Source organism: Oncorhynchus masou, chromosome 6, assembly GCF_036934945.1.
Source record: "Oncorhynchus masou masou isolate Uvic2021 chromosome 6, UVic_Omas_1.1, whole genome shotgun sequence".
Taxonomy (NCBI): domain Eukaryota; kingdom Metazoa; phylum Chordata; class Actinopteri; order Salmoniformes; family Salmonidae; genus Oncorhynchus; species Oncorhynchus masou.
Genome location: NC_088217.1, coordinates 18,855,479 through 18,878,452, shown reverse-complemented (window position 1 = coordinate 18,878,452; position 22,974 = coordinate 18,855,479). Strand labels below are relative to the sequence as shown.

General features: G+C 41.3%; 2 protein-coding genes across 2 annotated transcripts in view; one reads left to right on the top strand and one right to left on the bottom strand.

Annotated features, from left to right (window-relative positions):
* Positions 1–414: 414 nt before the first annotated feature.
* LOC135541449 (neuronal vesicle trafficking-associated protein 1-like) lies at positions 415–4,984 on the top strand. Its single transcript, XM_064967709.1, has 5 exons — positions 415–883; positions 1,213–1,372; positions 1,695–1,811; positions 2,965–3,075; positions 3,369–4,984. Exons 2-5 carry the CDS (start codon positions 1,244–1,246, stop codon positions 3,558–3,560), a joined length of 549 nt encoding a protein of 182 aa, XP_064823781.1. The 5' UTR covers positions 415–883; positions 1,213–1,243; the 3' UTR covers positions 3,561–4,984.
* Positions 3,870–22,974, bottom strand: part of LOC135541448 (syntaxin-18-like) — a 39,269-nt gene continuing 20,164 nt past the window's right edge. Inside the window, exons 2-11 of the mRNA XM_064967708.1 lie at positions 13,733–13,800; positions 12,310–12,425; positions 12,126–12,203; positions 11,950–12,016; positions 11,285–11,394; positions 10,923–11,020; positions 8,956–9,014; positions 8,785–8,854; positions 8,609–8,689; positions 3,870–8,344 (exon numbers count right to left, since the gene is read on the bottom strand). Of these exons, the coding sequence (XP_064823780.1) occupies positions 8,249–8,344; positions 8,609–8,689; positions 8,785–8,854; positions 8,956–9,014; positions 10,923–11,020; positions 11,285–11,394; positions 11,950–12,016; positions 12,126–12,203; positions 12,310–12,425; positions 13,733–13,800 (843 nt within the window). The 3' untranslated portion in view covers positions 3,870–8,248. The remainder of the gene's footprint in view (positions 8,345–8,608; positions 8,690–8,784; positions 8,855–8,955; positions 9,015–10,922; positions 11,021–11,284; positions 11,395–11,949; positions 12,017–12,125; positions 12,204–12,309; positions 12,426–13,732; positions 13,801–22,974) is intronic.

Genomic DNA, 22,974 nt, shown 5'->3' with positions numbered 1-22,974 from the left:
TTTAGTCTGCAGTCTGAGGTCTCTGACCCCCATGAAGATAACATTAGGCATGAACGTGAAGTCATGAGAATGATCACAGTTAAGTTCTATGGATTGAGAATAGGCACAGACGATGTTGCAGCAGTGCATAGAATATATCAAAACGTCCGAAATATTGCTATTATAATGTAATATTTACTATAAATGCACAATAAAGTGGAATGGGAACAATAGCAAAGCATAGCAAAATGTCTATCAGAAGGCCTTCCCGCAGCCACTGCCCTAGAACAGGTTCATGTGAGCTGGGCACGGCGCTGTTCAGCAGCTATGGAGCTGAAATTGGAGATCAGTCCTCCACTTCGCGTTGATCGCAGTACTGTTTTTGGTGCTTGACACAAGGACTATACATTTCTCAAACCGATCACAACTATTCACTTTTGGGCTGAAGAACTATAGCTAATTGTAACTAAACACGGCCACCTACACATTATGATAAAGTTGTTTATTTCCATAACAGGAGTAATTTTTGTATAATTCTAAATATTGTGTAATAGACTAACCCTAAAAAAGTCACAATAGGGAAAACGGCAATCCAAGTTGGTGAGAATAATAACACAAATTTTTTGTTTTGATGTAACAATTTTCTTGCCCTGGACCTGCTCTCAAGAGTTCATGTTTTGTGTTGCCTATGTATGGGATGTAATGTTGTTACATCACTTACGCTGCCAACAGCAGCATCCATAGCTCGAAGGGGACGCCTTTGAGGAGCATCAACGAGAGCTTGGCCATATTGTGCACCCAGCTTGTCGTAAATCGTCTGCGTCACACCTACACCGGCGTTCTCAGTTAAAGCAATAAAATAGGACAACAAAATAAATACGGACTACAAGTAAAAACGTTACAGGTAAGTGCTGATGTATTAGTCAATAGCATATACAGGTTTATCGTTCGTATCATTAAAATTGTGCTTATTGCAGCTGTAACATTCATAGGGTACAATGGATGTTATTTTCGAGCGCTCCTTCGTGTATTTTTAATGAAATTAACGAAAATAATCCACCTTGCATAGAGTGTATTTTATCAATTGCAATGTGATATGTAGGTCTGATTTTGCTTAATCTCGGGTGATTCGCTACGTTAAAATAAAATAAACAATCACATGCCATTCAATTTTGACGACGCATACATGTATTTCTCAGACAATCACTGAACGATTTGTATCTCTCCGAGCAGGTTATACATTTACAGCCTTTCGTCTGGGAAAATGGTTAAATTGGGGAATAATTTCAGTGACAAAAACAACGCCAAAGCCGTCTCAGAAGATGGATTCGACACCATTCCCCTTATAACACCCTTAGATGCCAGTCAACTGCAGTTCCCTGCACTCGACAAGGTAAGATTTATTCAAGTGACTTGAATGCCTATTGATGCAAAATATCTACGCTACCCATTGTCAAATATTGTCATGGGGTCCGTTTTCTTTATAGTCTGAAATAATATGAATGTGGTCAACTAAGGACCCAAAAGGAAATAAACGTGTCTAGAGATAATATAATCACTGTTTGGTCAATAGCCTCAAATAAACATATGTAAACCTATTCTCCATTACACACATGAAGGAAATAGCCCACCATTTATTCCACTTGAATAAACACCTTTATGCAGGCCTATGAGCTCATTGTTTCTACATCTTGGTATTTTTCCTTGTGTTTCAGGTGGTGGTAAAGACCAAAACAGACTATGATGGGGGGAACAAGAAGAGCAGGCTGCGGTCCCCAAAAATAGCAGAATTCTCAATAAGCATAATCGAAGGGGTATCTGAACGACTCAAAGTAAGACATGTTACATTCTTCTTCACCCCATCACCTCAACCTCATGATTATTAAAACTGCTGCCATGGCAATTGCCTTTTAATGGTTTTGTCACACTCAGTACACTCAGGCAAATTCGTATCCTCTTTCACTAATTGGTCTTTTGACCAATCAGATAAGCTCTGATGTGATTCGTCAAAAGACCAATTTTGTAGCAAAAATCGGAATTGGGCTGCCTGTCTAAACACAACCATAGAAGTCTTTGAGAAGCAAATTGTTCGATTGCTACAGATCATCATCTTAAAAAGCCATATCTGCTCTGATTGGCAAGCTATCAAAGTGTCGGCCATCAATACCAATGGAGCAAATGCATCCCATGACATCCCATAGCACTTGATTTTTATTACTGTAGTGCTCTTCGTGGTGTTTCCCAGCTTAATAAGGTGTAATGTTATCATTTGTAAGACATGCACTGTAGATGAAAGGGACATTCATTACATGGGTCCTTCTCTGGCACCAAGACTGGTTTTGCATAGCATCCCCTCATTTACATTTAAAAAAAAATATTTTTGCAAGATGTTTCTAACTCTGAGAAATATGACATCTATATCCTGGAAATCAGAAGAACTTTTCTTAAACCTCTGTCAAATAAAATTCACTATGTTTTGTCCCCCGACCAAGACAAAATCAGGGTCTATATTCATTGTGTCTGAGAGTAGGAGAGCTGATCCAGGACCAGTTTTGCCTTTGATTATAATGATCCTAGATCAGCACTGCTACCGAGACTTTTAATGAATATGGCCCAGGCCTCATCACTGAGTGATTTCTCCAACACCTCTCTCCCACTCCCCACCTCCTCAGTTCCTCAAAGTGCCAGTAGTCATTGCGTAACACCCTAGCGATGTCAGTGCAATGTTCTTGTGCAGACTCTTTTAAAGACGTCATGTTTCTCACTCTGTTCAGTTTAATATCAAATTCATATTCCCTAATCAAACCCTCAGCCACGTCTTGATGAGCTTTTGTAGATCTGAACAATAGAATAGGTGCAATAAGAAATATGGTAATAACTCCACCTAGCCTTCTGGCCCTGTATCCATAAAGCGCCACAGAGTAGTATCGAGGGGCTAGGCACCTTCAGTAACCCAGAGGTGATGTTTGTGTCTCATCTTCCCAGGTCACTTTGCTGGTGATTTGTGCTTTGGCGTTTCTGGTTTGCGTGGTGTTTCTGGTGGTCTATAAAGTCTACCAGTATGAGCAGCCCTGTCCAGATGGCTTCATGTATGTGGTAAGCAACTAAGCATGCCTCTTTTTTCCCTCTTAAGTATGCAATGTACCAATGAAGACCGACATCTTTAAGAAATCCACTAATCATATCAATGGCAGCATACAATTGCATCTGCGAGATAGAACTTGCTGTGGTAAATCAATTCTCTCTCTGTTATTGGCAACTTGATGTTTGGTAATTTTGGAAATGACAGGTTTTCACAGGCACTTCCTAGACTCCAAGTCTTGCTTCTCTTCACATTTCTATAGTTATTCCCTTTGTTCCTCTGTTAAATCTCTCTCCCTGTCTTGCAGCAAGGTCGGTGCATGCCAACGGGGATGTACGGTTACTACCCCCCTGGCGGGCGCGGGCGTCTCTTCACCATCATCAACCACTACAACATGGCCAAGCAGACCATCACCCGGTCCGTGTCCCCGTGGATGACCGTCATGTCTGAGGAGAAGGTCACCCAGCAAGAGACAGAGACCCACCAGAAGCTGGCCTAACGCACTGGGCTGTATTCAGAGGTGAAACGTTAAGAATGTTACAAATAGAACTACAATAAATAGAGCTCACCTGATGCCCAATTCAACATGAGCGATAATCACATCTGTTCTACAAAATGTATTTCTAATCTGAGTGTTTTGTAACGTTGCACCCTTCTGAACAGACCCTAGGATCACCATCCAGCCGTGTGAAAAATAGTATACACGGTGCCGTTCAAGCAAACCCGAAATCTGGAAAAAAACGTTCTTTAGCTAAAATGGTTGTTCTTGGGCTACGCCAGTTTTAACCGATATGATATAACTGCAATGTATCAGGCATAATGTGTTTTAATCAGTGAAATTATTTGACAAATGCATTTGTGTAAGCACAGACAGGAACTGTGGTTGGATGGGTATCTGGTTTGTTTGAATACATACACAAACAAGTCTTGCCACACAGACAGACACTTGTTGACAAAACATCTTTGTACATAAACATAATGGGGAATAAAATCTCACTTCAGTACACCACATATAAACTGACAACCATTCTAGTGTCTGCAGCGCTGGTTTAAACACATGCACGGTTCATTTTGTAAGCTTCTGCATTTCACACAACCATACTTTGTCTTCATTACTACAAAACATTTGAATTACTGTCAGATCATGTGCCATTTAACCCTTGAGATACAGAAATGTATAACGTTTTGCTCCTAGACTGTTTTGCCTCTCCCATTTGTGGATGAATGGGTGTGTGTGACTCACTTGAAGATGCATTTTAAATGACTTTAATTGACTCCTCCATTTGTGTAGAGGACTTTTTAAATTCTGACTCTTGTCCAATAGGAAAAAAGGGCGGTACTACCTAAACTAGTCCAATAAGAAATGCTCATTTTTGTTTTCCATTTCAAAAGGCCTGAATTCAACACAGGTATGATGTTCTTTATATTTATCCTGCATAATTGAACCCTCTGTAGTTTATCCTTCTCCACATGCAGCACTTAGAGCTCTTCTTTATTGGGAACTACACTATTTGATCAGGCACTATGTCAATGCCTTCATAAAGCATGGGAATGCTTATTGTCACTGAATAGCATATCCTGTTTTCTTCTCGTTGCTATTGAATGTAAACGTGTAATGCTATATGAATAGGATTCTGTAGCTGTCAGTCACCATAGAACGCAGTCAAGTCAAAGTGATGTGTAGTAGAACTCAAGAACTCTAAAAATGAAACCTCTGAAAGGAGTGATTAATACATTGCTTTTCTTTTCAACATATGTCATTTACGAGTAATGCCTTCTGTTCTCACTGATTTTTTTATACAATGACGTAAACAGAAGTACATTTGATGCTGTTTTTTTGTTGTTGGGACAAATGAGTAATAGGCTTTGAGCTGGAAACCAATGTAAACAAATATCTATTAAAATGCACACATTTCAAAAACATTTGAGTAATCCATCATATCTCAACACGATGAAGTTCATTCATGTATTTATGAGCATGGTGTAACAATGCTTAATCTTGTATCAGTTTAATTCAGTAGTGTTCAATTCCCTTAAAATACATGATTTCCTTTATCTTAACAGTATTTTCCCCAGGGCCTTGATCAAAGTGAGATATTGGAGTGATATAATCCTTTTGCTGGGATAATGGATCATCCAAATGAACGGATTTTCAGAAGCATAAATCTGAGAATGAAATCTCTAAAGCTCATTGTTCCAAAGGCCATTTTCTGGATTGAGGTTCATGCCGTTGGCCCAGAGTTCTACATCTGGATACTGTTGGTTTGTCATACACTAGACTGGAGAATAGCTATAGTACAAGTTGTATAATATACAGGTAACTACCAAAATAATGTAAACACTTTAGTAAATGAGGGATACAAAGTGTATTGAAAGCAGGTGCATCCACACAGGTGTGGTTCCCTAGTTAATTAAGAAATTATCATGCTTCAGGTCATGTATGAAAATGCTGGGCATGCCATTATTTTGGCTACCATGGCTATGCCCCCATAGGATCACAATGACCCCATCCACAGGGCACAAGTGCACATTGAATGGTTTGATGAGCTTAAAAACGATGTAAATCATCTGCCATGGCCATCTCAGTCACCAGTCACCAACATCTCAGTCACTCAGTCACCAACCCCTTGGAACACTTATGGGAGATTCTGGAGTGGCGCTTGACAGCCTTTCCCACCATCAACAAAACACCAAATAATGGAATTTCTTGTGGAAAAAAATAGACCCCTCAAATATTTATTTTGTCTCTGTTTCATCATTTTCCTTCAATTTGCAAGAAGCTGATGACTGTATCTCACAGGAGAACATCAGAGCACCTCTGTCTCTCTACGTGTAGGCCATCTATCTGATACTGTCTGGTCCAAACGAGTATGACATTGTTGCCGCCCGTAGCATTGAATGTAAGGGAAGCCAGCAAGCATTTGGCCTCCCTTGACAAAAAAAGCATAACGAAATTGCCAATCAGTGTTAAGCTAAACTGAGCGAGCTCAACTGTAAATGTTCCTGGCGGGGGGGTGAGTGTCAAGGGAAGCCAGCTTGGATTTGGCATCTGTCCTATCAAATCGCTTTGAAGACATACGTCATTAACAGAAGCAACTTGAATTGTTGCATCTTGTGTTGTTGTCCACCGGTGGCTAGATAACTAGCTAGCTAAAATGATCCCTTTCCTAAATGAGTGGAGATAAGGGTTTGGACTTGTGGTTTTACCTAATTCTCCGTACTGGCCAATGATTATAACGGCAATTCTGAGCCAACAATTAATTCATACATTGTTGTGCCCCTGGCCTGAGAGGATGGAAGTCCAATATGTAGCTTGATGTAGAAGGCTAATGTTAACTAGCTAACGTTGCCCATGAAGGGAAGTTTGTCTAGCGAGCAAGTATTTTAGCCAGGTTGCCTTGGACAACAAAAAATAAGTGTGTACTGTATGACAGAGTGATAGACCATTTCGTCAACATGAAAGAGAGGGGGATGGCATTGGCGTTTCACTACAAGTAGGGCGAGTCAACATGTTTTTCTACTTGCGCGAACGCAAACAGAAATAAGAATGAAGGACATCATATTTAGCTTCTGTTGATTGGACTAAATTGTTTTTGGTATCTTTTAGATGTCACTGTATTAGACTAAGCAGAGGTGATTTGAGGATGTTGAAGTTGAAATGGTGCTGGAACAGAGGAGGAGGCAGTTCCTGTTTTCTTTGTTCCTGTGGTTCTAAACAAATAGTTGTTTAGTGGTCGGAAACATTTACTTACTTAACCAGGTTGTAGGTCATGCAATATGCGTTGTGGACTTCACCGGACAGAGGTTGCTATCCGGTTTTGTGATAAAACAAAGGTGTGTTTGAAGTTATTCTGCCACTGTCTTCTTATTGTCTTGGCTTTTAGATCTATATATCAGTCTCAAGGCATATGAATTAGCAGCAACCAACGCAATTATCACAACACATACAGTGTAGGTTGTAATATGGCTTTTTTTGGAGGGGGGGGGGGGCTTGGCTTCCCCAGTGATTTTACCCACGCACCGCTGCTGGTGTCTCATCCATCCAATATAGTTCCAGACATTTGTAGCATCTATGCCAAGGTGCATTGAAGCTGTTCTGGCTCATGGTGGCCCAATGCCCTATTTATGACACTATGTTGGCATTTCCTTTATTTTGGCAGTTACATGTATCAACTAGTGCCGTAATTCTCAATGCCAATCCTCGAGTACCACCAAGAGCACACATTTTTGTTGTAGCCCCAGACAGAAAACTCCTGATTCAACTCATTGAGGGCCTGATGATTAGTTGACAAGTTGAATCAGGTGTTTCACCAGGGCTACAATAAAAATGTGTACTCTTGGGGGTACTCGAGGACTGGTGTTGGGAACCACTGAACTAGTGAATGTGTGGATCGCTTGCTGTAATTTGGAGAAATAAGAGAAAATAGCTAGAATTTCTTTCACAAGCAGTGCTTCAATTGATTTGTCTTAGGACTAGGTTTCAACACAAGCAGCAAGTGCCAAGTGGAGTTATACCAACAAAAATACTCCCATTGATTGATCATAACTACCATATTTACACAAACAAAAGGCTTACATGGTCTGTGTAACTCATAACCCTTTTTTGAAAATAACCCATCTTCAAGAGACATGGTATGTGGTTCTCTCATATCTTTTCGCTTGAACGACAAAAATAAATACATATGAAAGACCATAAGGTTTTCAAAAATAATTTTCTTCATCTCAACAAACGTAAGTCTACAATGTGTATGGTCAAGACCTCAATACAAACAAAGAATAATGAATAGCTCAAAAACCACTTACTTCCTTTGAGAAAGACAGCAGAGGACAGTTGCTGTTGATGCAATAACAAGCATTGTAATCAGTATGTGATACTGATCGCCCATAATTGCACATAGTACAGGTGGACGACAGCACTTTGCATTCAGCCAACTGTGTGCTTTACTGCATTTGTAAACATGCGTTTACACTGTCCTCTTGTGGATCGAGTACGGTTGACAGTAGTGAAGTCGTCCTCAAAGCACATGTCTGGGGTCAGTTCTCTTCGGAGTAGGACAAGCTGGTCCTAAACCCAACATTTCGTCCATCCAACCATATACTTCAATGTGATAACCACTTAAGCCCAGGCTGATGTCACTTCCTGCTGATGGAAGTCACTTACTTCCTGGTTCTGCCAGGTTCAAGGGGTTAGCTGTCATACCAATCCAGGAAGAGCAGAGAGAAGGAGCACATGACAAGGAAGAAGAGAATCCAGACACGGAATCCAGCATTGTTTTGGATGGCCTGGAAACGCAAGGCAAGCATATGATGAAACCACAGAGTTAAAAAGACATCACTGGCTGTGCTAAGCACCTCAAAGAGTCAGTCACAAATATTTGGTACATTTGTTTTTCTAAAAGTTACATCCACCAAAGGAAACATATGGACACCCTCATAATAAAAAAATATATTTAGATAAATATTTCAAAATATGTTATATATAATATCTACGTACAGTATAAAGAGCAGTGGAAACTACTGGGGTTGTTTAGCATAACCTTCCATTACCTCTCTGATGTCTTCGTTTCCCTCTTTGACATTTTCAGTGGCTCCCACGACTAGCTGATGGATACTGTCTATCTCAGTTTCCTGTGAAGAACACAAAACAGGAAATAATAACACATCAATAACACTTTATTAAGTGGGATGGGCATTAGACCAGGGGGAATAAGGAAGTCGCTCACTTGCATTAGCACCTTCTCCGCAAAAATCTCCTGGAGACGTGAAATTTCGACAACCTTGCCTTCGATTTGCCTGAAAAACATTGGGAGGAGATGAATTAATCTTTGCGTCACCTCAGTCATATTTAGGAATGTAGTGGTAAGAATGGTCTGAAGGGCTGATTAAACACTAACCTGACTTCATCTACTAGGTTGCTCATCTCACTCACCAGCCTCTGGTTCTCCTGTTCAAACTAGACAGAGTGAAACCCAATCAAATCAACATTTATTTTTAATTTGCAAAGGATACAACATGTGTAAACAGTACAGCTAAATGCTTACTTACAAGCTCTTCCTCAACAATGCAATGTCTAATATCAAAATACGAAAATAGAAAATCAGAATAGAATTTTAAAGAGCACGGAATCAATACCAGTATCATATCAATATGCAGTTGGTAGATAGTGCATTCGGACCCCTTGACATTTTCCACATTTTGTTACGTTAAAGCCTTATTCTAAAATGTATTAAAACATTTTTTTCTCCCTCAATCTACACACAATACCCTATAATGACAAAGCAAAAACAGGTTTTTAGAAATGTTTGCAAATGTATTCAAACTAAAAAACTTAAATATCAAATTTACAGTACATTGTTGGAGGAGCTTTGGCAGCGATTACAGCCTTGAGGCTTCTTGGGTATGACTCTACAAGCTTAGCACACCTGTATTTGGAGAGTTTCTCCCATTCTTATCTGCAGATCCTCTCATGATCTGTCAGGTTGGATGGGGAGCTTCGCTGCACAGCTATTTTCAGGTCTCTCCAGAGATGTTTGATTGGGTTAAAGACCAGACTCTGGCTGGGCCACTCAAGGACATTCAGAGACTTGTGCCAAAGCCACTCCTGTGTTGTTTTGGATGTGTGCTTAGGGTCATTGTTCTGTTGGAAGGTGAACCGTCGCCCCAGTCTGAGGTCCTGAGAGCTCTGGAGCAGGTTTTCATCAAGGATTTCTCTGTACTTTACTCCGTTATTCTTTTCCTCTATCCTGACTAGTCTTCCAGTCCCTGCCACTGAAAAACATCCCCACAGCATGATGCTGCCACCACCAAATGGATGGTGCCAGGTTTCCTCCGGATGTGACGCTTGGCATTCAGGCCAAAGTTCAATCTTGGTTTCATCAGACCCGAGAATCTTGTTTCTCATGGTCGGAGAGTCCTTTAGGTGCCTCTTGGCAAACTCCAAGTGGGCTGTCATGAGACTTTTACTGAGGAGTGTCTTCAGTCTGGCCACTCTACCCTACAGGCCTGATTGGTGGAGTGCTGCAGAGATGGGAAAACCTTTCAGAAGGACAACCATCTCAACAGAAGAACTCTGGAGCTCTGTCAAAGTGACCATCGGGTTCTTGATCTCCTTCCTGAACATGGCCCTTCTCCCCCGATTGCTCAGTTTGGCCGTCCGGCCAGCTCTATGAAGAGTCTTGATGGTTCCAAACTTCTTCTATTTAAGATTGACGGAGGCCACTGTGTTCTTGGGGACCTTCAATGCTGCATAAATGTTTTAGTACCTTTCCCCAGATCTGTGCCTCCACACAATCCTGTCTCGGAGCTCTACGGACAATTTCTTCGACCTCATGGCTTGTTTTTTTTGTTTGACATGCACTGTCAACTAAGGGACCTTAAATAGACAGGTGTGTGCCTTTCCAAAGCATGTCCTATCACTTGAATTTACCACAGGTGGACTACAATCAAGTTGTAGAAACATCTCAAGAATTATCAATAGAAACAGGATGCACCAGAGCTCAATTTCGAGTCTCATCGCAAAGGGTCTGAATACTTACGTAAATAAGGTATTTCTGTTTTTATTTTAAAGTAATTAGCCCCCCAAAAAATGTAAACAGTTTTTGCTTTGTCATTATGGGGTATTGTGTGTAAATTGATGAGGAACAACATAATTTAATACATTTTAGAATAAGGTTGTAACATAACAACTTTTGGAAAAAGTCAAGGGGTCTGAATACTTTCTGAATGCACTGTACATGTAGGCAGGGGTAAAAGTGACTTGAATCACATGAGATCAGACAACAACGTAGAGACAATAATAGACAAGTGCATTGAGGAAAGAGAGCAAGAACATGTTAGCATACACAACATTTCTGTTCCATACCATCTGCATCTCCTCAGGTGAGAGCTCGTCATCCACACGACCCTGGCCCTCCTCCCACAGGCTCACAGTGTTCTCCGGGACCTCCATCACGCTCCGCTCTTCAGGGAGAAAACAAGGAGATGTACACTTCACTTCACTGTAAATAGACTTTTTCTATTGTATGTTTGTTTATTCCATGTGTAACTGTGTTGTTGTTTTTGTCGCACTGCTTTGCTTTATCTTGGCCAGGTCGCAGTTGTAAATGAGAACTTTTTGTTCAACTAGCCTACCTGGTTAAATAAAGGTGAACAAAAAGAGTCAGCTGTTCTCAAAATAGATTTTCTTTCCACTCAATGGGATCACCTCTTGGTCTCTGTACTCACCACCGCTGCTGTTCTCCTCCTTGGATGTTTTCTCCTCGCTGTGCTGTTCCACCTGTGGGCTCTTCTCCACCACTATCCTACTGTGGTAGTGCTCTGGCTCTAGTCGGGACCTAGAATAATATCAAAACGCCAAAGGCAAGCTCAGTCTTCTAGTTCGTGTGTTTGGCATTGAAGCCTTTTAATTCATCATTCAGATGTACTCGTGGATACCATTTTTATGTCTCTGCATCCAGTATGAATGGAGTTAGAGGTAGTTTTGTGAGCCAATGCTAACTAGCATTAGCGCAATGAGTGTAAGTCTGCAGGAACATAGACTTCCCATGTTTCTACTAACGGCAGTTGGCAACTTCCTTCAAACTGAACGCAGGGATATAAAAATGGTATCGGCGAGTTCATCTGACTCCGGGGAAGTAGATAAAATCTCAAACTATCCCTTTAAGGCAAGGTCACAACGTGTTTTATGGAGATAGATTACTGCCATAATGTTGTAAATGAATGAAGAATAATGCACAAGTAAATTACATGTAAAAATACAGACTAATAATACACTTGTCAGAATTCAGCTCAAGCGTCCCTAAAATCAAGAATTCTAACAATAAATGAATAATTCAAGGTATTTTTTGTTTTATCCTTCCATCGAGAATAATAGCTCCTCGAACACTCACAGTCTCTTCTTGTCTACCACTCTCTTCACTCGTATAGCCCTCTGCTCGGAATAAAGCTTGCATACTCCTGCAAACAATGATCGACACAAATCATATATTGTCAACATTACTACAAAGTACAGTACTTTCAATACGCACCGACATCAAATATATACCGGCATCACTAATGAGCCCACCTTTCAAATACATCTCGATTAGGTCGAGGACCGCCCCCCTGTGCTCTTTAATCTGGGTCGATATGACCCGTTTCTCAGCTGGAAGGGCAACAAAAAAATTAGAAGAAAGTGTTATTAATATTGTGTATTTAAGCAGTACACACACACACACACACACACACACACACACACACACACACACAACCTTCAGAGCGGAGCTGCTTGATGGCTTCAGAGCAGGTTCTCATGAAGATCTGGGCGTCCTGGTCGATCTGGTCTCGCTCATTGTCTGTCATCCGGGTTAGATCTGATGAGATGAGACTGTACACACACAAAGCAATAAAAAATAAAAACATATTTCAAATTCAAGTTTTTTATTACATGCATATAGTCAATACAATCCATGAGCATACAACATATCATAAATGCAAGTAATTTAATTAAACAAAACCAATATTAAAAGTGTCAGGATAGATGGTATCGAGAGCTAGATAGTATTGATCCCAGATCTGCTATAAATCAGATCTGCTGATTCTGTGCAGTTAAATTAAATCAGTTACTCTGCTGACTGACACACACACACACACACACACACACAGTTATCTTCATTTTCTGTCAAAGAAACATGAAAAGGGTGCAAAGAAGCAATATACGTATATATTAAACAAGTCTATGGGAAGATGGAAGAAGTACATTCTATGACCATATAAACTATTAATATGTTTCATTCATAACATTTTTATTTAATATTCTCCATTGGACACAGGTTTAAAGAAATCATATTAACAATTTGGCTAATGGATCTAAATTGCTGGCTCATACTGAATTTCGGCGTAGGCCCATACTACATTTTATTCCACTGCTCTATCGCTACATACAGGTAACTACCAAAATAAAAGGAGACACTTGAGTAAATGAGGGATCAAATTAAATAAAATTGTATTTATCACATACAACAGGTGTAGAACTTACAAGCCTTTAACCAACAAGCAGTTTAAGAAAGAGTTAAGAAAATATATACTAAATAAACTAAAGTAACAAGAAAACGACATAATAACGAGGCTATGAATAGTCCGGGTGTCCATTTGATAATCTTTCAGCAGTCTTATGGCTTTGGGGTAGAAGCTGTTAAGGAGCCTTTTGGTCCTAGTCTTGGAGCTCCAGTTCCGCTTGCCGCGTGTAGGCAGAGAAAACAGTCTATGACTTGGGTGATGAGTCTTTGACATTTTTTTGGGCTTAGTATACAGGTCATGGATGTCAGGAAGCTTGGCCTACCTGGTTAAATAAAGGTGACATATGTGTATATAAATATAGCATGAGTATATATAGCATGTGTGTGTGTGTGTGTGTGTGTGTACAGTGCCTTGCGAAAGTATTCGGCCCCCTTGAACTTTGCGACCAAGTTTTAATGACTCCAACCTAAGTGTATGTAAACTTCCGAAACATCAATTACATTGTCAACGGTTAAATATATCACAATCCACACGAAGGCTGAGCTGAAACCTTGGTGGGGGCATTTTTGGGGTCAAACCTGAAAATGGATTAGCCACATGAAAGTCATACAGTTGAAATGGACAGAAAACAGACAGTAAACAGGACATGGTTCGGTAACCTGATAGGAGGCTTACCTTCCAGCATTCACATAGTCCTTCCTGTGCTGCAGTAGAAAGTCTTTCAGCTTGGTGATGTTAGAGATCTGTCAATATGAATAGAAAATACATAACATGAACATTTAGCAATTTCTTCACATCTCCTTCTCCATTTGTTGACTACATCACAGTTCCTCTTCATGATTTTGGCCATCATTGTGGACTTTCATTGGTAAGATGTACCTGGAACCCCTTTCTTTTTTATTTTTACCAAACCAGTGTAAACATCTAAAGGGCTTATGAGATAACGATGCAGTATCTTGAGAAGTAGGCCTCGCTCAACGATGTCTCGCACACTATGTCTCGCACAACCAAATGCTGGTAAGAAGTCAGAGGTTGGTGGATTTCATTCCTTCATTGGTGGACCAAAGAGTTCATTTCAGGCCTTGCTCACACGTCTCAAGTTAGGCCTAAAACAACACAACTTTGCTTTCATTGACTGTGACAGGCAAACGTTGTCCATGTGTCTTTCTCTATCCATTCGGAATGTTTACCAATTACTATTGTTAACCAATTACTATTAGTTAACGGCAGGACATACCAAATTCAAACTGGCAATTTCCTTGTTAAATAGTACCAGTAAATAAAATTATACGCTTCTATATAGCTGCCCTGACAGAAAACATTAAAATATGCCTAAAATTTATAATCTGTCAACTATTTATCACAGATAAAATGTCAGAGTAAAGGTGTGCGCAGGAAAACCAGAGGAAACTCAGTGGAATCCAATATTTAATCCTGTAATTCAGGCAACATCAAAAAATACCTAATTGTTCCCCATCCACAGAGTGGAACGCAAGAAGGACAGAAGTGTGTGTGAGTCCACACACAGCAGGCTCTGTTTGAGAAAAGAAAAGAAAAAACAGAAAATAATCCAGACAAGCGAAGTATTGAAAATGACACAATGACTTTGACTGTGACAGAAGCCCATGGTGAGCTGGATTGTTTTGGTAAAGCCAAAGCCCACTGTCTTCGGTCCAATCTCTTTTTTTTGTGACCAAATCGCTGTGTTAACAGGGTTTTCTGAGAATATTTTTTTACTTTTCATACAGAGCTACAATTTGCTTGAAACCCATCTCCTCTCCCAGAAAACAAATAGGCCTAGACGTCTTGTATTTGTAGTTATTATGGCTCCCCATTAGTTCCTGCCAAGGCAGCAGCTGCTCTTCCTGGGGTCTGGCAAAATTAAGGCAGTTATACAATTTTAAAAACATTACAATACATTAATTAAAGAATTCAGAACACACTAAAGTGTGTGCCCTCAGGCCCATACTCCACTGCCACATATCTGCAACGCAAAATCCATGTGTACAGTCGTGGCCAAAAGTTTTGAGAATGACACAAATATTACATTTCCACAGAGTTTGCTGCTTCAGTGTCTTTAGATATTTTTGTCAGATGTTACGGAATATTGAAGTATAATTACAAGCATTTCATAAATGTCAAAGGCTTTTATTGACAATTACATTAAGTTGATGCAGAGTCAATATTTGCAGTGTTGACCTTTCTTTTTCAAGACTTCTGCAATCCACCCTGGCATGCTGTCAATTAACTTCTGGGCCACACTGATGGCAGCCCATTCTTGTATAATCAATGCTTGGAGTTTGTCATATTTGTGGGGTTATGTTTGTCCACCCGCCTCTTGTGGTTTGACCACGAGTTCTCAATGGGATTAAGGTCTGGGGAGTTTCCTGGCCATGGACCCAAAATATCGATGTTTTGTTCCCCGAGCCACTTAGTTATCACTTCTGCATTATGGTAAGGTGCTCCACCATGCTGGGAGAGACGTTGTTCGTCACCAAACCCGTCCTGGATGGTTGTGAGAAGTTGCTCTTGGAGGATGTGTGGGTACCATTCTTTATTCATGGCTGTGTTCTTACGCAAAATTGTGAGTGAGCCCACCTCCCTTGGCTGAGAAGCAACCCCACACGTGAATGGTCTCAGGATGCTGTACTGTTGGCATGACACAGGACTGATGGTAGCGCTCACATTGTCTTCTCCGGACAAGCTTTTTTCCGGATGCCCCAAACAATCGGATTGGGGATTCACCAGAGAAAATGACTTTACCCCAGTCCTCAGCAGTCCAATCCCTGTACCTTTTGCAGAATATCAGTCTGTCCCTGATGTTTTTCCTGGAGAGAAGTGGCTTCTTTGCTGCCCTTCTTGACACCAGGCCATCCTCCAAAAGTCTTTGCCTCACTGTGCATGCAGATGCACTCACACCTGCCTGCTGCCATTCCTGAGCAAGCTCTGTACTGGTGGTGCCCCGATCCCGCAGCTGAATCAACTTTAGGAGACGGTCCTGGCGCTTACTGGACTTTCTTGGAAAGCCCTGAAGCCTTTTTCACAACAATTGAACCGGTCTCCTTGAAGTTCTTGATGATCCGATAAATGGTTGATTTAGGTGCAATCTTACTGGCAGCAATATCCTTGCCTGTGAAGCCCTTTATGTGCAAAGCAATGATGACGGCACATGTTTCCTTGCAGGTAACCATGGTTGACAGAAGAAGAACAATTATTCCAAGCACCACCCTCCTTTTGAAGCTTCCAGTCTGTTATTCAAACTCAATCAGCATGTCAGCGTGATCTCCAGCCTTGTCCACGTCAACACTCACACCTGTGCTAACGAGAGAATCACTGACATGATGTCAGCTGGTCCTTTTGTGGCAGGGTTGAATTGCAGTGGACATGTTTTTTGGGGATTCAGTTCATTTGCATGGCAAAGAGGAACTTCATCTGATCACTCTTCATAACATTCTGGAGTATTTGCAAATTACCATCATATAAACTGAGACAGCAGACTGTGAAAATTAATGTGTCATTCTCAACTTTTGGCCATGACTGTACATGTGTGTATAGTGCATATGTTATCATATGTGTGTATTCATGTGCCTGTGTTACTTCACAGTCCTCACTGTTCCATAAGGTGTATTTTTACCTGCTTTTTAAATCTGATTCTACTGCTTGCATCAGTTAGCTGATGTGGAAGAGAGTTCCACGTAGTCATGGCTCTTTGTAGTACTCTGCACTTCCCATAGTCTGTTCTGGACTTGGGGACTGTGAAGATAGCTCTGGTGGCATGTCTTGTGGGGTATGCATGGGTGTACCTTCAGCTTGTCAATACCTCTTATGAAAACAAATAATGATTATGTCAATCGTTCTTCCACTTTGAGCCATTAGAGGTTGACATTCATGTCATTAATGTTAGCTCTCCATGTACTTTTAAGGGTCAGCCGTGCTGCCCTGTTCTAAGCCAACTGCAATTTCCAAAGTCCCTCTTTGTGGCCCCTGACCACACTACTGAACAGTAGTACAGGTGCGATAAAACCAAGGCCTGTAGGACCTGCCTCGTTGATAGTGTTAAGGCAGAGCAACTCTTTATTATGGACAGACATCTCCCCATCTTAGCTACTGTTGTAGCAATATGTTTTGACCATGGCAGTTTACAATCCAGGGTTACTCCAAGCAGTTTAGACAGTTTAGTCTTAAGGTGTGACATTGCTTCAGGGCAATTAGAATCAAGCAGGTTTAAGGGATCAAATGTTATTTGTTATTTAGACCACCTGTGCTTGTAAAAGGGTTGAGTGAAGCGAAACATTCCCATGGTTGAAAGGCGTGTGTTGTCTACTGTGTCTGGGCATCTCCAACCGTCAAAGGCCTGAGTGTTTGTTGTTTTTCCAATTCTCCCAGGCACTTTCACTATTTTTCCTCACAGCTATAATCCCATAACATGCTAATTATTGTAAATAAAATACAATTCTAGTCCAGGTTTATTAGTCGCATACATAGATTTGCAAATCCCGCAAGTACAGCGAAATGCTTGTGTTTCCAGCTCCAACAGCGCAATAATAATACCCAGCATTTTTTTTAAACAATACACACATAGTAGACCTACAATCCAGGGTCACTAGACCACTGGTGTGCTATTTGAAATCTACTTCAAATCAAAATGACAAACATCATATTCTTAAATTCCATACAAGCCAACGTGTCTCTGCTTTGCAACACCTCACCAGCATGTGGCAGTAGGTCCCTAGTGTAAGAGTCCCACTAGCTCTCAGGAGAGAACAGAGAGAAGATGCTGCTGGTTTGGAAGGGGGGGGTGATACATCTCCTTTGTGTGTACATTTAGGTTCAGAGGTGCAGTTTAAAAGTTACAAAATAAATACAGATAAGAATAAGAAATAAAAGTAACAAGTAATTAAAGAGCAGCAGTAAAATAACAATAGCGAGATTATTTACTGCGGGGTACCGGTACAGAGTCAATGTGCGGGGGCTCCAGTTAGTTGAGGTAAAATGTACAGTTGAAGTTGGAAGTTTACATACACTTAGGTTGGAGTCATTAAAACTCGTTTTTCAACCACTTAACAAATTTTTTGTCAACAAACTATAGTTTTGGCAAGTCAGTTAGGACATCTACTTTGTGCATGACACAAGTCATTTTTCCAACAATTGTTTACAGACAGATCATTTAATTTATAATTCACTGTATCATAATTCCAGTGGGTCAGAAGATTACATACACTAAGTTGAAATTATGTCATGGCTTTAGAAGCTTCTGATAGGCTAATTGTCATAATTTGGGTCAATTGGAAGTGTACCTGTGGATGTATTTCAAGGCCTACCTTCAAACTCAGTGCCTCTTTGCTTGACATCATCAAAATCAAAAGAAATCAGCCAAGACCTCAGAAAAAAGATTGTAGAACTCCACAAGTCTGGTTCATCCCTGGGAGAAATTTCCGAACACCTGAAGGTACCACGTTCATCTGTACAAACAATAGTACGCAAGTATAAACACCATTGGACCACGCAGCCGTCATACCGCTCAGGAAGGAGACAAGTTCTGTCTCAAAGAGATGAACGTACTTTTGTGTGAAACGTGCAAATCATTCCCAGGACAACAGCAAAGGACCGTGTGAAGATGCTGGAGGAAACCAGTACAAAAGTATCTATATCCACAGTAAAATGAGTTCTATATCGACATAACCTGAAAGGCCGCTCAGCAAGGACAAAGCCACTGCCTCAAAACCGCCATAAAAAAGCCAGACTACGGTTTGCAACTGCACATGGGGAAAAATATCATACTTTTTGGAAAAATGTCCTCTGGTCTGATGAAGAAGAAAAAAATAGAACTGTTTGGCCATAATGACCATCGTTATGTTTGGAGGAAAAAGGGGGAGGCTTGCAAGCCGAAGGACACCATCCCAACCGTGAAGCACGGGGGTGGCAGCATCATGTTGTCGTGTTGCTTTGCTGCAGGAGGGACTGGTGCACTTCACAAAATAGATGGCATCATGAGGCTGGAAACCTATGTAATATATTGAAGCAACATCTCAAGACAGGAATTTAAAGCTTGGTCACAAATGGGTCTTTCAAATGGACAATGACCCCAAGCATACTTCCAAAGCTGTGGCAAAATGGCAACAAAGTCAAGGTACTGGAGTGGCCATCACAAAGCCCTGACCTCAATCCCATAGAAAATGTGTGAGCAGAACAGAAAAAGCGTGTGCGAGCAAGGAGGCCTACAAACCTGACTCAGTTACAACAGCTCTGTAAGGAGGAATGTGCCAAAATTCACCCAACTTATTGTGGGAAGCTTGTGGAAGGCTATCCGAAACATTTGACCCAAGTTAAACAATTTAATGCAATGTTCCAAGTGCATGTAAACTTCTGACCCACTGGGAATGTGATGAAAGAAATGAAAGCTGAAATAAATCTCTACTATTATTCTGACATTTCATATTCTTAAAATAAAGTGGTGATCCTAACTGACCTAAGACAGGGCATTTTTCCTAGGATTAAATGTCAGAAATTGTGAAAAAGTGAGTTTAAATGTATTTGGCTAAGGTGTATGTAAACTTCTGACTGCAACTGTACATGTAGATAGAGTTATTAAAGTGACAATGCATAGATGAGAACAACAGAGAGTAGCAGAAGTGTAAGGGGGGGGAGAGGGGGGGGGCAATGCAAATACTCTGGGTAGCCATTTGAATATATGTTCAGGAGTCTTATGGCTTGGGGGTAGAAGCTGTTTAGAAGCCTCTTGGACCTAGACTTGGTGCTGCTTGCCGTGCGATAGCAGAGAGAACAGTCTATGACTAGGGTGTCTGGAGTATTTGACCATTTTTAGGGCCTCCCTCTGACACCGCCTGGTATAGAAGTTTCGGATGGCAGGAAGCTTTGCCCCAGTGATGTACTGGGCTGGTCGCACTACCCTCTGTAGTGCCTTGCGGTTGGAGGCTGAGCAGTTGCCAGACCAGGCAGTGATGCAGCCAGTCAGGATGACCTCAATGGTGCAGCTGTAGAACCTTTTGAGGATCTGAGGACCAATGCCAAATCTTTTCAGTCTCCTGAGGGGGAGGCAGGGTAGCCTAGTGGTTAGAGCGTTGGACTAGTAACCGAAAGGTTGCAAGTTCAAATCCCCGAGCTGACAAGGTACAAATCTGTCGTTCTGCCCCTGAACAGGCAGTTAACCCACTGTTCCTAGGCCGTCATTGAAAATAAGAATTTGTTCTTAACTGACTTGCCTAGCAAAATAAAGGGTGAATAGGTTTGGGGATCTTATCCTTGTTGTTCTTTTCAGCTCCAATGGGGAATCAACAAAATCCCTGTGGGATGCAGAAACTGGCAGAGAACCTTTCCGCAACAATGTCTATGGAAAACTTTCACATTATTTCCAGGCTTTGATAACCAAGACACCAGACGAGCTCGGCGGCAGAGCGACAAGCTAGCTGCAATCAGGTCAGTGTGGGACAAGTGGGTGGACCCTGTCTTACAACCCGGGCCCAACGTTACGGTTGATGAACAGCTTATACCATTTAGGGGTCGCTGCCCCTTCAGGCAGTACATGCTCACAAAATACGAAACCAAGATCTGGGGTGCCTGTGATGCAGCTTCATCATATGCATGGAACTTGCAAGTGTATAGGGGGAAACCAGATGAAGGAGCCCCTGAGAAGAACGAAGGAATGTGGGTTGCCCTGGATGTGATACAGGGACTCCGTAGCTACATCATCACACACGATAACTTTTATACATTGCATAAGCTGGGGCATAAGCTGGGAAAGGAGCTCCTCAAGAGGAAGCTGACGATGGTAGGAACAGTACAAAAAAACAAGCCAGAGCTCCCACAGCTGTTGAATACACAGAACAGGACTATAAATTCCTCTAAGTTTGTGTTCACGGCCGACACGTCCCTTGTCCAACGTGCCAAAAAAGGCAAAAATGGGGTACTCATGAGTATGCTGCATAGGGATGTGAAAATCTGTGGCCGGGAACATCAAAAACCAGAAATCATAATGGATTGCAATGCCACAAAAGGAGGGGTGGATATTTAGACAAGCCAGTGACTGGCTACAGCTGCAAAAGAAGAATGCTTAGCTGGCCACTTGTGATATTCTTCAACTTTTTGGACAGCTCAGGATACAATGTTTGACATCTGGATGGTGTTGAACCCAGATTGGAACAGAGGGAAGCTCCTGAGGAGACCGCTCTTTGTCGAGGAGCTGGGCAAGGCATTGGTAAGACCTCAAATCCAGAGGAGGCAACATATCCCAAGAACCCCAGCTTCTGCAGCCATCGTGAAGTGAATTCAGGAGGAGGATGCTGGTGCCGCATTCGCCAGACCCACAGTACCAACAACTCCAATTCCGGAAGTAAGTGTGAGTGATGTTGTTGCATGTGTTTGTATGACTCTTCTACCTTGGCCTGCTGTAACTATATGTGAGTGAGTGAGATGTTAGTAAAATTCCTAAACTAAGTATTTTCATTAGGGATACACGATATATTGGTAAACATATCGGAATCAGACGATATTAGCTAAAAATGCCGTTATCAGTATCGGCCCGATGTCTAGTTTAATACCGATGTGCAATACCGATGTCAAAGCTGACGTGCATACCTATATAACGTAGGTACATGACGTAATGGCACCACGTAAAATTTTGCGCAACACATCATTCCTAACATAGCCCACAATGTCTGCTGTATGGATCCAGCAGTCAACAGGTCGAGTAGTCATTTGAAAGAGTAAGACCATTTCAGCGAGACAACTCAAAAGGCGAAATCCAATGGAATTCATTGCCCTTGACAATCAACCGTTCTCTGTCATGGGTGATGTTGGCTTTCGCCGACTATTTTTCAGACGTTGCCCTACACAGTAATAGCGTCACTGCTATTAGCTTCACGACATACTATGGACTTCTGTTTGGGTCTTTGCGTGTCAAAAAAAGATACACATCAAATAACACTATTTGACCCGTTAAATATTTACATTTGACACGTCAAATAACACAGTTCTATTATAGAATATTGTGTGTTCTGAATTTGCATGTGTATGCCAAGCACCACCACTACTATCAGTAGCACTGTCGCCCGCAATGTCTGGGGTAGTTAGCTAGCACCAATACAACCAGCCGGGAAACAATGACCAGTAGAAACTGCAGTCATTTTCATTATTCTTAGCAATGATTTAGGAATCTTGTGAGTAAGTATCAGCTAGGTAGCCACTTGTTGTTCGCCTATTGAAATTGAACTTCAGTTCATGAAAATAAATAGCTTTATCTGGCTAGTGAGGCTCGACCGGACCATGTTATGTGTTGTGAAGCTAGCCACAATAAGGATTAGGCACAATAGTGGAATTTGTGGGTTACCTTCAAAAGTACCTCTTTAAAAGTGATGCAGAAGGTTACCATTGGTGGAATCATGCCATATTTAGACTAGATAAATGTTAAACAAGGTTGGAATGTGAAGCAATGAAATGGGGTATCAGTCTACTCGGTGACACCCACAAAACACGACTGTGTAGAGTTTATGCAAATATTAGCGTTGTAGTTCTTAGCGCAGGACTGTGACTGTGTGAAATCACCTCCCCAGTCAGCCTATTGTGTGTACGTAAAAAATGTATGAACGTGTTTAATTATTATGTGCAGTCATATTCAGGTCCTGATAGGTCAACAAGCTTATTTGACGTGTATCTTTTTTGACACGCAAAGACCAAAAGCACAGCAAGTAAGTGAAAGAAATAGGTTTTGATTTTCTTTTACTGGTAATGGGGACATACGTAAATGCCAACAAAATAACTTTTTTGGTCAGTGTGTTGTGTGTAACCTTTATTTAACTAGGCAAGTCAGTTATGAACATATTCTTATTTACAATGACAGGGCAAACCCGGACGACGCTGGGCCAATTGTGCACCGCGCTATGAGACTCCCAATCACGGCC

Bases quoted from the DNA above. Each gene is read 5' to 3' on its own strand.
- LOC135541449 (XM_064967709.1), top strand. From the start codon at position 1,244: ATGGTTAAATTGGGGAATAATTTCAGTGACAAAAACAACGCCAAAGCC. The intron at 1,812-2,964 runs GTAAGACATGTT...TCATCTTCCCAG, and splicing joins GGGTATCTGAACGACTCAAA to GTCACTTTGCTGGTGATTTG. The intron at 3,076-3,368 runs GTAAGCAACTAA...CCTGTCTTGCAG, and splicing joins CAGATGGCTTCATGTATGTG to CAAGGTCGGTGCATGCCAAC.